This window comes from Xyrauchen texanus, chromosome 16, assembly GCF_025860055.1.
Source record: "Xyrauchen texanus isolate HMW12.3.18 chromosome 16, RBS_HiC_50CHRs, whole genome shotgun sequence".
NCBI lineage: Eukaryota > Metazoa > Chordata > Actinopteri > Cypriniformes > Catostomidae > Xyrauchen > Xyrauchen texanus.
This window is the reverse complement of record NC_068291.1, coordinates 22,814,395-22,829,870: the sequence shown is the minus strand read 5'-3', so window position 1 is coordinate 22,829,870 and position 15,476 is coordinate 22,814,395. Positions and strand designations below refer to the sequence as shown.

Sequence of the window (15,476 nt, the reverse complement as noted above, 5' to 3'; positions counted from 1 at the left end):
GGTCTCTGCTTCAGTAGCGTCTTCCAGGCCCGTGGAAGTACACGTTCACAGCAGCACGCATGAATTTACTGGTCACCACAGGGAGCAGACTATCCCCTCTGATACTACACAACACCACTGTTTACCAGACTGACACCACTGGTGTTCATATGGTGATATGGCCACAAGTATTTTAGTTTGCCTAGAGTGAAGAAAGGAAAATTATGTGTATGTTTGCATGTATGTGTACATCTAATTATGTGTATATCTGCCATCAGTGTGCCAAGCAACTGCCTTCTGGGAGAAATCGTAGTCTATTAAAATGTCAGTAAAGTCTCCCTGGTGCTCTGAATGGAGAACGAAAGACTGCAGCGCTCCAGCTGTCCCCCTGCCCACAAGTGGTTACAGTGGACTGGGAAATTCGAAAGAATGGAGGATGGGAGCAGTCCTACAAAGTCAGCAGCGTGCAAAATCTTCCCCACCTGGCTCAGGTCCAAACACACAGCACTCATTCCGCTTCCAATTCAGCGCAGGGACTTCCACCAATCCTCTCTGGGTTGCTCAAATGCCTAAAGATGTCATTTAGTTTAGAATAGTGAGCACCAGGCAGCAGGGGTAGGGAAGGATTGACAGGGAGGGAAGAGAAGTGGCAAGGGAGAACCAAGGCAAGCCGGGGAAGTACGGAAGAGGGATTTGCACTCCTGTGCCTTCTGCTGCCACTGAAGAGGCAGCGGAGAAGGCACAAAGATGACCTTTCTGTCTCCACATGAAAAAAACAAGAAACCTCTCAGCAATTAAGAGGAGTTAATGCCTTAATTATGTGTGTCGTTTTAGGCAGTGCCAGAGGGGGATCTCCTAAATAGCAACAGAGGGTTGGGGGAGGGAAGTGGAGGGCGAGATGGGGAAGAGGGAAAGGTAACTAACCCAGCTGTTTTATTCCCATACCCAACCTTGAAGGTTTTGGGGGGCGGGGGGTTGGGCTATGGTCAGTGGTTTGGGTTTTTCTGCTGGTGTGGTAGACAGTTTATTGTTGGGCTTCTCCCAAATGATCCAAGAAGGGTTATTTCAGGTGAAACAACCTTATCTTGCACATGCTCTAAAGACCAGAAGCGTGCATTGAGTATGGAAGGAAGGTGTGTGCTGTGATACACATCACTAGCGCTATCAAGCAGGGGCTGCCAGTCAGTTATGACACTATAATGAACCTGTCATGATATTCAAATGGCTCCATTCTAAAGAGTATGACTGTCTCCTGTGTACTCTTTGGTACCACATTTATCCTTCAAGATAAGGATGCAAAAGTATTCATCTGAGAGGCATTACATAGTTATCAGAGCTATCAGCTATCAAAGTTAGCCACATATCTAGTGAGGTTTTACTCTTGGTGGCTTGCAAGAAGATGGGCAATAGATTGTTATTTAATAAGGACCTCAAACTAAAGGTGTGGAGCACAATCTTATGAAGGAAAACAAACCAGCTGTGAGAAAGAGTTGCCATGTTGACATTTAACAGCACAGACAGAGGCACTATCTAGGAACAAAGTAGGCCAAACTACACAGAGGGAGAGACTGCATAATGATATCACCCCCTAGAGATCACTCTTTAAGATGGTGGCTCTCTATTTTGGGGAGGTAAGAGTGGGGAAATGTGGTGTATGGAGGGTGGTCTCAGACGGGTCCTCTCCTAAGGCTCTAAATGAATGGCAGTGTTGCATAATCCAGCGAGCCTCGTCCGCTGACAGCACAATGATTTATGCCCCCCGACAGACGAGGAGAAGGGCGAGTGAGCGAGAGGCAACCAAGAAAGAAAAGGAGTGTGTGAGAATGACTGAGAAGAAAGGAGAAAGAGAGAAAAAAGGGAGAGATATGCTAGATATTAAAGAAAGATATAGGAAAGGAAAGGAAAGTCATAAACAGAGAAAAAAGGGTAAAATGAAGGAATGGTGCAGAAAGCCTACTAAAATGAAGACAGGAGGATGGAGGTGAGACAGATGCACTCGGCGGGGCTCCTGTCAAGCCAAGCAGTTCTCTCTTAGCCTAATTTTTTCATTTTCTTAATTCAGAAAGCTCCAAGTCATCACTAACAGTATAAAATGTACAGTAATCAAACAAATACTTGTAAAATCTATTTAAACTGAGATTAATGCCAAATTAAGACATATAATCAAAAGCATCACCAAACAGATTTTAAAAATATATATTATTTTCAAACAGGTTTGCTTGACACTCCCCCCATCTGACAATGGACAAGAAAAATATTGTCCTGCCCCCCAACTCATGCCATTGGTTGAGCTAAACTTGCTGTACTGGAATACTAAGACAAACAGAGAAATGTATAGTTATTTGTAGTTGTCTCAGTATATAAAGATATGATAGTAGAAAGTGTTTTAACATAAACAAACAAACAAACAAACACTTCATTTTTAAAACGTTGAGAATACTTCAAATGATAAGATGATTTTGGGTTGGGCATGTAGTAGCGTATCTGACCTCTGTGATTATTGGTTGTTGCATGTTCTATGTCAGCAATAACAATATTTTGGCCAGCATGCCTTATGTCACTATACAATGTGCTGCACAGGACCAGAGAGGGAATTTTAAGAGGGATTTGATGTGATGAGGCAGGCTTTTGAGTTTCAAATTGATCTCTTGCTCTGACTAAAAGCAGAAGACTCTATATGAGTATGTATGTCAGTGTGTATGTGTGTGTGACAAAGAGAGAGATGCTTTAGCCTACTCATAGCTACAGGCAGGTCTGGCTTTTTTGCTTCCATGGCTGCTCGTCTCCCCAGAGAGATGCATTGGGGAGAGCCACAGCTCTCAGAATCCAAACTCCAGCCTTCGTTAGGACAGGCACTTTCTATAACACAGCACAATAATTGGGCAAGCTCTAATTGCATTCTGCAGGAATTAGGTGTTACATATTCGAAAGGTGCACCCAATCACTGCCAACCTGCGTCGATCTTATTTTCATCTCTCTAGCTTGCTTTCTCAAAGTAGATGGAAATGTAAACATTTCTCACCAGATGCACAAACATGGGGGTCATTTAGTTTTTATGAACTGCATTAATAACATTCCATATTGTTTATATTATAAATTGGTCTATATAATTAATTGTCACACATTTATACTAATAAAGCACATTTAACTTATTGATGACCGTATTGAAGCTGTCAAGAGTCATGGCCTAGAAGTTAGTGCATGTGATCTGACTGAAGGTGTGCTAACCTACACAAGCCCAACAGGACCTGATCAAATTGTTAATACGTTGAACTATAGTGCTCGTGTAGGCGACACAAGTTTACATTTGATTTGTATAATTTCCACACACTTTCCCACCCTATCATTACCTGTTCTCTGTTTCTCTGTTGCGTATATAATAAAAGTGACAAAAAGTATTCAAAAAAAAGATTACAAAAAGGAAATTGATACGAAAATAAATAAATAAATTGTAGAAAGCATACAAGAGCAACATTCCTACACTGTGGAGTCTCCAAATGTGCATTGCTGAATAAAAACAGAAGTATCACTCCAACAGAGAGAAAAAAGAGGTATGAGGTTTATTAAGTAGCTCTCTCTGTGGAGGGGGTCATCCATCTGTGTGTATGTGGACATGAGGAATGAGTTGCTGGGAATCTAGCAGACACACACACATGTCCACACCTCCTTTAGCTTTAGCGCAGAGAACCTTTGAATGTGCAGGTTTCTGTGAGTGTGTCTCTGTTCATATGTGTAACTCCTGAAAATAGAATAGGGTACTGTACACAGTATAAATGCTTTTCCTTTGAATATGTGTGTGAGTGGGGCTGTATGCACCCCAACGCATGCATCAGCTCACCTGTGAGAGTTATTCTGAGTGTGTGAACTGCATTTCTCTAAGTGTTGTGTAATAAGCACTCTCCTGTCCTGATGTAAGGCTCTCGTTCCCCTCACGCTGCGTACCACTTGGTGCTTTAGCTCAAGCATGTTAGCGCTGATTCCGACTGCAGTCTCAGGCCAGCGCTCTGTCAGGCTCTGTTTCTGTCTTTCTGACTGTCTGTGGATATAATTTTACAGTTGGGTAGCTGGAGGTAGCGACGCGGCAGGCGGCTGGCCCCCAGGGTCAGACAGAGACGTAGCTGGAGGCAGCAATTTCCTTGCAGCTACAGTGTGTGCGTATGGTGAGCATGGTGAGCACCTGCACACAGCTCTTAGTTCAACAGTGAGTGCACGTTTTTACGGAAATCAGTGTTGAGAGGCTTTCCTTGTGCATATGTATATGTGTGAGTGTGTGCAGCGATTGGGGTGTGTGTGTGTGTGTGGGGGAGGTTTGGGCACAAAAATCCCCATAAAATATGATAAAAGTCAGCCATTACGACTCATGCACTATTTTCCAAGTCTTATAAAGCCTTACGATGGCTTTTTGTGAAAAACAGACAACACTTTAAGCTGTTATTCACTGAAAATCTTGACATAACTCTCCTTGGCATATTTATGAGACAATTAGCTATGATTGAATCATTTATTTGAATCTGATCTTTTAAATGAATCAGTTGATCGAGTTCACAAAATCGATCTGAATTATTTTTTCATAACTCAGTTCAGGCCACGTCTACAATAATTCATTTTCACTTGAAAATGCATTGAATTTCTACGTTTACTTCTCTCATCCACACTAAAACATTTCCTCCACCGAAAATGCCGACTTTCGAAAACGTGCCCTATTACCGCATATTTTGAAAAATGATAATGATCTTTTAAATTAATCAGTTGATCAAGTTCAAAAAATTAATCAGAATGACTTATTCCTGATTCGGACTGATCTATTTTTTATGTTCAAATCACTGACTATACACTTCTCCATTTCTGTTGTGAAAATGCATTGATTTGCTAAATTTAGTTCTCTCGTTCACACTAGAACGACATTTCCCCCCCACTGAAAATGGAGACTTTCGCTAACGCTCTCTATTACCAGATACCTTGGAAAATTATGAAAGTATAGAATAGGAAATTGAAAACACTTTTTAAACAAGTGGACGAGGCCTAAATGCTCCAGTTGCAGCAGTTCTCAAAAGTGAATTCTTTGTAATTGCATATTAAAACTGACCAGTATATTCTTCAAAATTTCCTTTTGTGTTCCACTGAAAAAAGAAAGTAATGTGTATGGAACAACATGAGGGTGAGTAAATGTTTCAGCATTTTCATTTTTAGGTTAACTATTCCTTTAAGGTTCAGGTGAGAGCTACGCTGTGATACAGTTGGACAGATATCAAGTTGGGTGGTTCGGCTAGCCCTACAGGGGTTTGGCACTGTCAGTGGAGGGATTTCATCACTTCGGATCCAAAGTATCCAGAACTGCAGGAGTGTATTGTGGATATGTGTGTGTGAAGGATCCTTTCTTTATCTGGATTACTTATCCCATTCCCACCGCCATCTATCCCAGGGGTGACAGGGCTAATTTCAGACAGATCTTCCCCTTAAGCATGCTCCTGGCTATGAGTAACAATCCAACCCCTCCTCCCAAAACCCTCCACCCACCTCCAGTCCAACCAGTGCCTCAGCATGGACACTGACATGTTGGCTTAGCCCGTACCTCACCAAGTTTAGCCAGCCACAATTAACATCGGCTGACAACTACCAAGTACACTCACACATATATATGTCAGATTTGGATATAATCCAATCACAGATGAGTGAGTTTTGCACTATAAAACTGTAAACAACAAACCTGAAAAAATGTGCTAGCATAATATTAAAATGTAGCTTCTAAAGTGACTTAAAACCAACAAACAAAATAAACAATGTTAGCATAACACTTTACCCACAGAAATCCATGAGGGACTTCTGTTGTACAACAAAACCGATTCAAATATTCGAAATGAATAGCCATATGGTTGAATTGTGTTTGTATGTGGGCTTTTTGTGTGTGTGTTTGTGTGTGTGTGTGTGTGTGTGTGTGTGTAAAGCAAATATTTTTTGGAAAAATAAGAAAATTGATGCATCAATTTTCCAAATGACCCTTATTCATATGTAGAGGGGGACCTCTGTATTAAATTCAAGCACTTTACAACAAATGGTTGTGCCACTGGGTGCCATTTTGATATATGTTTGTATGGGTGGCTAGCAGCAAGAACAAAAGGCAGCTATTTGTCTGGATGCTCATGGGAGAAGATGCCATATCAAACATGCAACTACATCCCTCAGACCTTTCTGAAAACAGGCCTCTACTTATCAATTACCTACCTGTCAGCAACACCGGCCGCATAGGCAAATGTCCCTGCACAGCGCAACAATAGCATTGAATGAGATTGCTCTGTGTGTGTTTTGTGTGTGAGAAAAAGATTGAGAACATGAAAATTAGAAATTTCACATGTAAAGCTATACAACATCCCTGCTGAAATGTACCAGCTTAAACCAAACAAGCTGGTTTAATGATTTTAGAGGGATTGTGGCTGGAAGACCATTTTGGCCAGGCTGGGAGACCAGCTTGACCATCTAAAACCAGCTAAGACCACCAAACTAGTTTAGGCTGATGTCAGCTTTTTTCCCACCAGGGATGGAAAATAACATGCATGCAAGTGTGTGTGAGAATGCACACTATCAAAATGAACAAACACACACTCGATGCAAACAAATGTGGACCTGTGGGGCACTTGTGCCTGCTGTTGCTCCACAGCTGAGTTGTTTTGGTATAATTTGAGCTGACCACTCAGGTCTGCAGAAGTTAAGAGCGCTGCAGGCTTTGTGTGTGTGTGTATGTGTGTGCGCGAGTGTATGTCTGGTCTTTTGTCTTTGTGGATAAAGTGCAGTCTACCTGATCATAACTTCAAGGGGGAGGCGTTTGTGTCCATACACACACAGACCCCACTGTAGGTTTGCCTGTGGCTCTACATTTAGCCTATGAGTACTGTCACTGTCACCTGCACACCTGCCTGTCTCCAGAGGTCCTGTACTGTAAGTGACAGAAACAGAGCCTACTTCTCATTCTCTCTCTCATCTCCCTTCGCTTGACTCTCACCCACTTATAAAGGCAATTCTCTCAGAGTCAGACAAAACACTGCCTGTCTTGCTGTGTGTGTGTGTGTGCGCTACACTGTGTTCATGCTACTGAAGATATCAGAAAGGCCTTTTTTTCAGTGTGAAGGTTAAAGGCTAGTTCAGGCAGCTCCTCTGTAAACTTTTAACATCAAAGCCGGGGAAAGCCCAGAGTGCCAGAGCACTGTGTTACCACAGGAGAGCGGTTAGAAAATAACTGCTTGTCCATTTGGCAGACCTCTGAGAACATGCCTCACAGGCCAGCTCTCTAAATAAAAACCAGTCTTGTTAGTTAGAACTGGGCCTGGAGGCCGGGACAAAAGATGGTGTTTGGCTGACCGTGAGTGGCCCACGGGGCAAGGGGCCAACTGGCCCTTCAGTTTCAACCTTGACTCTATTCTACTATTTCTAGATCTTCTTTTTTATTATAAACTTGATTATTTCCTGTGAGTTGTGAATGGAGTGGGGAAAAAGAAAAACAATTTCTATATGTCTTTTTTTCTATGCTTTCTTTGTGATTCAAAGTCTCTCACCTTCTCGCATCATGCCAACGGTCAGACACTTCATGAAGCGGCAGGCTTGGCAAGACTTCCTTCTGCGTTTGGTGATCTCACATTCATTGGTAGCGGGGCAGCTGTACTCAATGTTTCCTGTGGCGAGGCATGTAGAAAGAAGGAACAGAGAGTGTTTAATGACTGCTAACCAAAACCTTACTCCACCACAAAATAAAACAAGATCCAAATATGATAGACACAGCATTATGGATACTAGTCACATTAAAATAATATATATATATTGTGATATATTATTATAATTATAGTGATATCACAGTATAATATCACTATTGAAATAAAATACAATAATTATTAATTAATTTTGATTAAATAATAATAAATTAATTAGGAAGTAAAACGTTAACTTTAAATTTTAAAACTTTTATTAATAGACAAATCTAAACCTAATGCCAGTTAATAATTTTCTGTTTTCAAATAGTTTGGAAGTAATTTTGAGTCAACCGGTTAAAGGAATATGGAAGTGAATGGGGCCAATTTTTGAAGGATTTAAAGGAATACATTTGAAACTTAAAATTTTATAAAAAGCACTTATATTATTTCTTCTGTTAAACCAGAATTATTTGAGATTTAAAGTTGTTTAAGAAAAGGAGGGGCAAGTAAAATTTATTTTTTTCTGGTTATAAATATTATGCAACAAATGTTGTCAATTGAGGTTAACTTGTATAGAACCTGGAATATTTCTTTAAGTTCAAATCTTTGGAAATCCAAATATTGAGCACAAAACTCAAGCTCAAATAGTCAGAGACTGCAATACTGCAATTGCATCCCATCATATTTGCATATGTGTGTGTGACTGAGAGTGCAAGAGGTGAGGCAGGAAATTGCCACTGGTCCTCCACAGAGGTCATGTGTCATGGAGCTGTGAGAAGCTGGAGAGGCAGACGGGCAGGCCAAACTTTACCAAGCCTATACAAAGACCTGCAGGCCGCAATTCACCTCTAATTGAACTCCAAATCTCCTGGTTCCCACTGCGGTATGCCAATCCGCGAAACAAACACACATACAGAGGTATGAGTCTGTTATTGCAAGCAAAAAACCTGTGAGATAGTGTTTATTGAGCATTATCAAACTGACAGTTCTGGCCCTGATTGATTGATACAGTGTTCCAGCCATAATATACACAATATAGTAACAGATCTGATGCGAATCACCTGTTCACCTCTGTATGTACTGTGTGCGTCACTACGTTGCACCCGCAGAGAACGCATTCTTGTATTAATTACATATCAGAGACTATATCTTCAAGTGGAAGGATGGTACTTAAATATTTACAATTTCAATACAATCTTTACTGGCTGCATTAAGCAATTATATACCAGAGGATTGGAAGGGATTATGGAAGTGCTTAAACTCTCAGTCTACATTAAGGTTCTATTTGTCTGTATTAACAAATGCAATAAATATCATGGACTAATAATGAACTATTTTTCTGCAGCCTTTATTAATCTTGGTTAATTTCGATTTATAAAAATACAATTGTTAATTGCTAGTTCATGTTCGTTCATAATGCATTAACTAATGTTGATACATAAAAATGTTAATGTTTTAAGTTTATTGTTACATGTATAAATGAAAATGAACCAAGATTAATAAGCACTAAAAAAGGATTGTTCATTATTAGTTCATGTTAGTTCACACAGACACTTCTTAAAGAGACTCGCACACACGCACTCATACAATTAACATAGGTCCCGTCTGGGACCTCCACACTGATGAAATATTTCAGAGTTAATCAGACTTTGTAAACACTGATTTGTATTGACTTCTCTTCTGTGAACTGATGTTTCCTCATTAAAAAGCAGATTAGCCGCAAGAGCAGGGGGGCTAAATGCTCAAGACTGCTAATTCAACAGGAAACAGTATTTAAAGTATGCATGTCCATTAAACTGAGCTCCAATATTCATTAGTCAGGTAATCTCCACAAGCCATTAGGGTCTTTGGATTGGGAGGACACTGTGTGTGTGGAATGGAGATGTGTGTGGAGATGCTAGGTGATTCTCGTGAGGCCTTAGGGGGTTGAGTGGTCTTACCCAACTGGGAATGCTTAGAGGGGGAAAAATCCTTGGCAATCTAATATAGGTGATTTCCAGCCAGTAGCTGAATGCCAATGGCTTGAGCACTGTGTCCAGGTTGACAACACAGTGAAAAGGAGACTATGTATGTGTGTGTGTGCTCACTGACAGGATAGAGTGACGTGATTTGAGTTTGGTGGCAGTCGATTAGTGCAATGTCCATTGTCTATCACTCAATCACCCGCAGAGAGGTTTCAAACAAGATATAAAATGTTCCAGGCACCTTTTTGTGCAGCCTGTCTTCATACTAATGCTGGACTTCCATCATTCATCAGTTCCAGTCAAATGCCAATGGAGCTCATTACCAGAGCATGGCTTCAACATGACCTTGTGCTGACCTCATGCTACAGGTTTTCTTGTGTTTACGCAGTAGGGAATGAGTGTTTTGGGCTGGGGCTGGCACTCTGTGGATATTTTCTTGGTGGTTGTCTCCTATATTTCACTACTGCATAGCTACGAGTGGTTCAATTGGGAGGTGATAGATGCAGGTTGTCAGGTGGCATTGGAGGAGTGCCATCAGAATGCCAGCTGCCAGTGATTTGACTGGCCACGGCACCCGTGCACCGGGAACCACCGTCCTGACTCCCCTGCACTCTTCTCCTTCCCTCAACAACTAGCCAGCCTGAAAGTCAATAATCGTCCAGCTGGATGGGATGTTTTCAGAAATTACCAAGAGTTTTATTGGGAAATGGGATGAAACATACCAATATGTCAAACTTCCAACCTTTAGAGGCCTTGGATTCTGTTCATGCCAAGCATAATGTCTGACCCATTTGTTTGTGTAGTATTCTTAGTATTTCATTGCCACTTCTAGGAACAAGTGGATACATTATACCCTCTTTCTCTTATAGTATATTCAATTATTACTAATCTTCCCAGATTTCCATTTGAAATAACCAATAAAGCAGGTTAATCTGAAAATCTAAAGTAATAAGATAGGAAGGAAATGTATATCTATTTGCAGAAAATACCAGACTAATAAACCAGAGTTTTAGCACCCATGGGCTTTACTTGTCAACTGAATGGAAAGCTGCTTAGGCGGTGTAAAGCCAGTGGATGTTGGATGTATGGAATTGCTTTGCGCTTATTCTAGGTATTGCACTTTGCACTAAGACCCTCTGTCCTCTTGGCCTAGCACCTGACCTGCAACTGAACCTAGTGAGGTAGGGTAAAAGCCAACCTTGAATGGTCCTCTTGAAAAAGGCCTTGCAGGCCTCGCAGGAGGCAACGCCGTAGTGGTAGCCAGAGGCGATGTCCCCGCACACCAGACACAGGCGTTTGGGCATGGAGTTGAGCATGTACTCGCATTTGATCTGTGAGTCCTCTGTGATGGTGCTGGAGCAGTCCTCATAGCGTTTGGCTCCAGCACCGTTGGGGCCCAGAGCACCAGTGGGGCCGTACAGAGTGGGCGAGTCTAGACCGTTCTGATGGCCGTTCATGGTGGAGCTGTAGCTACCGCTGGCGTCTGAAGATCCGCCGGGGCTGTGGTGGTTTACGCTGTCCGTCAGTGAGGCTGGGCTGGAAGGTTCCGTCTTGATGTAGGAGGGGCAACTCGACTCAATGTGGCGGTCCTTGTTGGACATTCTGCAGAGCAGCCTGCAAGGACAAAAACAATATAGAAGTGTACGTCAGTATCAGGGTGATTCTGTAAAAACTTCTCAACTTCTTTGCATTTAGATAAGTCATAAGTCTTTTTTGGGCCATTAAGAGGTTTTACATTATGACATTTTAATGTCAGTTATGCACATTACACCAATTCTGCAAAAAAAGTGTATTATGAAATTCTCATTACCGCAATATATATATATATATATATATATATATATATATATATATATATATATATATATATATATATAAATAAAAATAAAAAACTATATATATATATATATATATATATATATATATATATATATATATATATATATGTATATATATAGTGTTATAATACTAATTATATAAAAATAATATAAATTATAATGTATTTATATAAACTACTGGTCAAACATTTTGAAACACTTGACTGAAATGTTTCTCATAATCTTAAAAATCTTTTGATCTGAAGGCATATGCTTAAATGTTGGAAATTAGTTTTGTAGACAAAAAAAATATTGTGCCACCATATTAATTTAAATCATAAAAAAAAAAAAAAGTTTATGAAATTGATGAATAAGTGCCCAATGTAGATGGGAACTCCTTCAATACTGTTTTAAAAGCATTACAGGATGATACCTCAAGAAGCTGGTTGAGAAAATGTCAAGAGTACATGTCTGCAAATTCTAGGCAAAGGGTGACTACTTTGAAGATGTTAAAATATAACACAGTTTTGATTTATTTTAGTCACAATAAGTGACCCCAAACTTTTGAATGGCAGCGTATTTGCAAGAAAAACAACATTTTAAATAAGTTATACACAAAAAAGTGAGCAATGCAACAATACAAAAATATTAGGTTGTCATTACTGATATACCAATAGACTGATTTTAAATGTTTCTGATTTTTCAATTGTCATTGCATCCTTGCACACAATCGATAAAAAATACATTGTAAATATTTAATTGACACTTTTGATGATCAGTAAATTGTGAAAGCTGAAATTGTCATCTCGATAATTTTTTGGATTAATTGTGCAACCCTATCACCTGCCTTAAACTTCACAAATTATTATCTTAAAGAGTGTGCAAACCAAGAAAATTATTGCCTGATGTAAGTGAGATCCCTACAGAAAAGACAAGCATGGAAGACTGATTTCCCCAACCAGGGTTTTTGGTCCAGCAGCTTGACTAGCAACTTTTACTATACTGGTCTTTTCAGCAGGGCCAAACTTGTGCCACCAAAATAAAACCAGAGAGAGAGAGAGAGAGAGAGAGAGAGAGAGAGAGAGAGAGAGAGAGAGAGAGATGCTAGGGTTCAGAAACACTTCACCCCAGCCCACTGATATAGCCCCTCATTCTGCACATGGGTCCACCCCAGCCTTAGCCTGGGAGAACAGAAGATTCAGTGGCTAAAAAAAGCCCCTAATTGTGAATTCAGAATTCCAGTTTTTAGCATGTTAATGACTTCTCTGAGGGGAAACATAAGGGGAAAGGCATATAAGAGCCAGTGTGCCACAGTCCCCTGGGTCTCACTAAAGTGTCTGAGTGGTTGTATATCTACACGGCTGTAAGAGCGAGAGCTAACACTGCTACTCTAGTGTAGCGTGCAGCATGCCAATTGAACTCGAAGGAAATGTGGTATAACCAACTCAGCCATGTCATAATAGTTACAGATCTTGTCATAATGTTTTCAGACATTTTGATTTATTTATTTTAATTGTTTTTGTAGAACACTATAAGGACTCAGCTCTGCTACTAAGTACAATTGAGATTCGTGATTATACGACTGGGCAAATCTAGTGTCATTATGTACAAGGAGTTACCCAAATATTAATTACCGGGGGGACCAAATACAAAAGTTTAAGATCAGTCAGTAGAACACAAATTGATCAGCTAATATTCTCAATATTGGGGGGATGTCCCCCTCAGTGTTTATAGTATTATTATGTGAGATATCAAGAATTAAACCAAAGCACAAGAATTCAAAAATGTCCTGAAATGACTACTATCAAACCTTGTCATTTCTCTGCAGCACCAAAATTGACTGTCTCCGCAAAAAAGTGCTTTAGGCTTTTTTGTGAGATTGTGAATCAAGAGGTGGGATCCGGTGATCAAATGCACCATGACAGACGAGCATCTGCAGGGTGGAAGGGAGAGGGACAATGTGGAGAGCCCAGCACCATCACTCACTTTCCCGTCAATATCAACTTGTTCTACATGACTCTAATCAGTACGGAGGCACAAACCAGTTCCATCATCCTCGCCCATGGCCAGTCAACATACACACACACACTCGCACACATCGAGGGACAAAAAATCTGAAATAAAATCATATAGACAGACACAAGCATCCAGTATCAATCCAGTAACACAAACAGACACCCACACAGTAAAAAACAGAGACTCTTCAAAGGCTAAACAAAAGAGCAGGCCAACCAACCCAACCCACATCGCTCAATACCGCCAACCCATTTATCGTCCAGCCTCTTCCATCATCCCTACCCCCATACATTCACATGCAGCACTGAGAGAGGGGCCTATTAATGAGTGCTGTAATTAATAGATATCTCTTCTCTGTCTTTCAGGAGGCTTCAAGGCCTGAAAGAGTGGATTAACCGTTTCCCCTCTCAACAATCCAGAAGACCCTGAGCAGGGTCCTGCAGGGTGTAGTGGGGTGGAGGGCGGCACTTCACTTGAGCTGTGTCAATTAGCTGTGGTTGAATATATACATGTAGCACAATGTAATTGTTAAGGGACTGTTTGTTTCTCTAAAATCCTCAAAGGTTTTGGGGGTTGTGATTTTGGTAACCCTCCACATGCACCCACACACACTGTGAGTGTGAGCTCAAATGCACTCTTTATTTTTCTTGACTGTATTAGCATTAAGGTGTGCTGTAAGTGAGATGACTGCAGAAGAACAAAGTCATATTATAGACAAAGAAAAACCACTGAGGATTTATACAGACAACACATCAGGACCATTTTAAAATGGAGATAAGGGGGGCCAAATAAAATGGGCATTCCAGAGGACCACACAAAGGTCTTTTAATTAAGGAAGCCCACTTCTAAATGAGGGCTCTAAAATCCGGTCAGCTTGTAAAAGATGACTCCTTCTGAGGCCCATAAAGAAAGATAGTGTGTGAGTGAGCGAGTGAGTGAGCGAGTGGGTGAGTGAGTGAGTGAGTGAGTGAGTGAAAAACTGATAGATTTTTTAAAGAACCAGACCACCATATCATTCAAAAGAGGTTTTAGGTGACTAAAGAAAAATGTGTAAAAAAAATTGACATTTTAACCTTTCACAACAGACTCTAAGAAATGAAACATGGTTGACATAATTAATTATTTTATTACTATAAACCACTTTGAACTAAATTTAATTATTGAAATATGTTTTGGGATTTGTCTAATCAAATACTGGTAAATGTAAAAAAAAAATGTAAACAAAAAATACAATAGTAACAAATAAAAAGATGAAGTTATTTAGGGCCCTATGATTTCCACTTTGTGTAAAGAATCAAGTCATAAAAACAAACATTATTCCAAAACTAAATTAAAAAAAATATTCAATGTAGTAGTAGTGGTAATATTAACGATAATAGTAATATATCAATAATAATAACATTATATTTAAGCAATATCTCAAGTTTCAGCTTTATTTTCATTAATATCCACATTATGATCCTACAATGTGCAAAATGAATAGATAGAATGCAATGGTATGTTGAAAAGTAATTATTATGTTTTCATTTGATTTCATTTTGATTACCTTTGTCTCAGCCACAATGTGCTGAGACAAAGCACCTGTTTCCTTGTAAAGTTCCTATTACACTTTTACCAATGCATCACCGACACTCTAACAGACAGGTGTCCTGGAGGCAACAAAGGTTTTCTTGAACATTCCAGTAATGTCAAGTATGCATACTGTGTATTTATAAACAGTGTAAAGCTGTTTAAAAGCAATGAAAACACAAGCACCAAAGACTGTTTACACTCGCAACATATTCTCTCATCATATTTAGGGTAACAGACAAACTGGTTTTTGTGTGGCAGCTGAAAAAGCCACCTCCAACACTGAATGACAGAGAGAGCACAAAGTCAAAAAGGTGGGTAACAAAAGAGGAATGGGCCAGCATTGTAAGGGCCCCTCATGCTTTACAGCAGCACTCTTAAGACTCTCAACAGGAGACACCCTGCTCTATAACTTTGACTGAAAGTTATTAGCGTTCTCTTTCTCTCCCTCT

At 40.0% G+C, this 15,476-nt stretch overlaps 1 protein-coding gene across 4 annotated transcripts in view; it reads right to left on the bottom strand.

Moving 5' to 3' along the window:
* The window catches only part of esrrga (estrogen-related receptor gamma a), a 92,533-nt gene that overhangs the window by 56,824 nt on the left and 20,233 nt on the right, over window positions 1-15,476 (bottom strand). For all 4 annotated transcript variants that reach the window (XM_052146071.1, XM_052146069.1, XM_052146070.1 and 1 more), the window contains 2 exons: window positions 10,821-11,236; window positions 7,527-7,643 (listed from right to left, as the gene is read on the bottom strand). In XM_052146071.1, coding sequence (XP_052002031.1) covers window positions 7,527-7,643; window positions 10,821-11,236 — 533 coding nt within the window. The remainder of the gene's footprint in view (window positions 1-7,526; window positions 7,644-10,820; window positions 11,237-15,476) is intronic.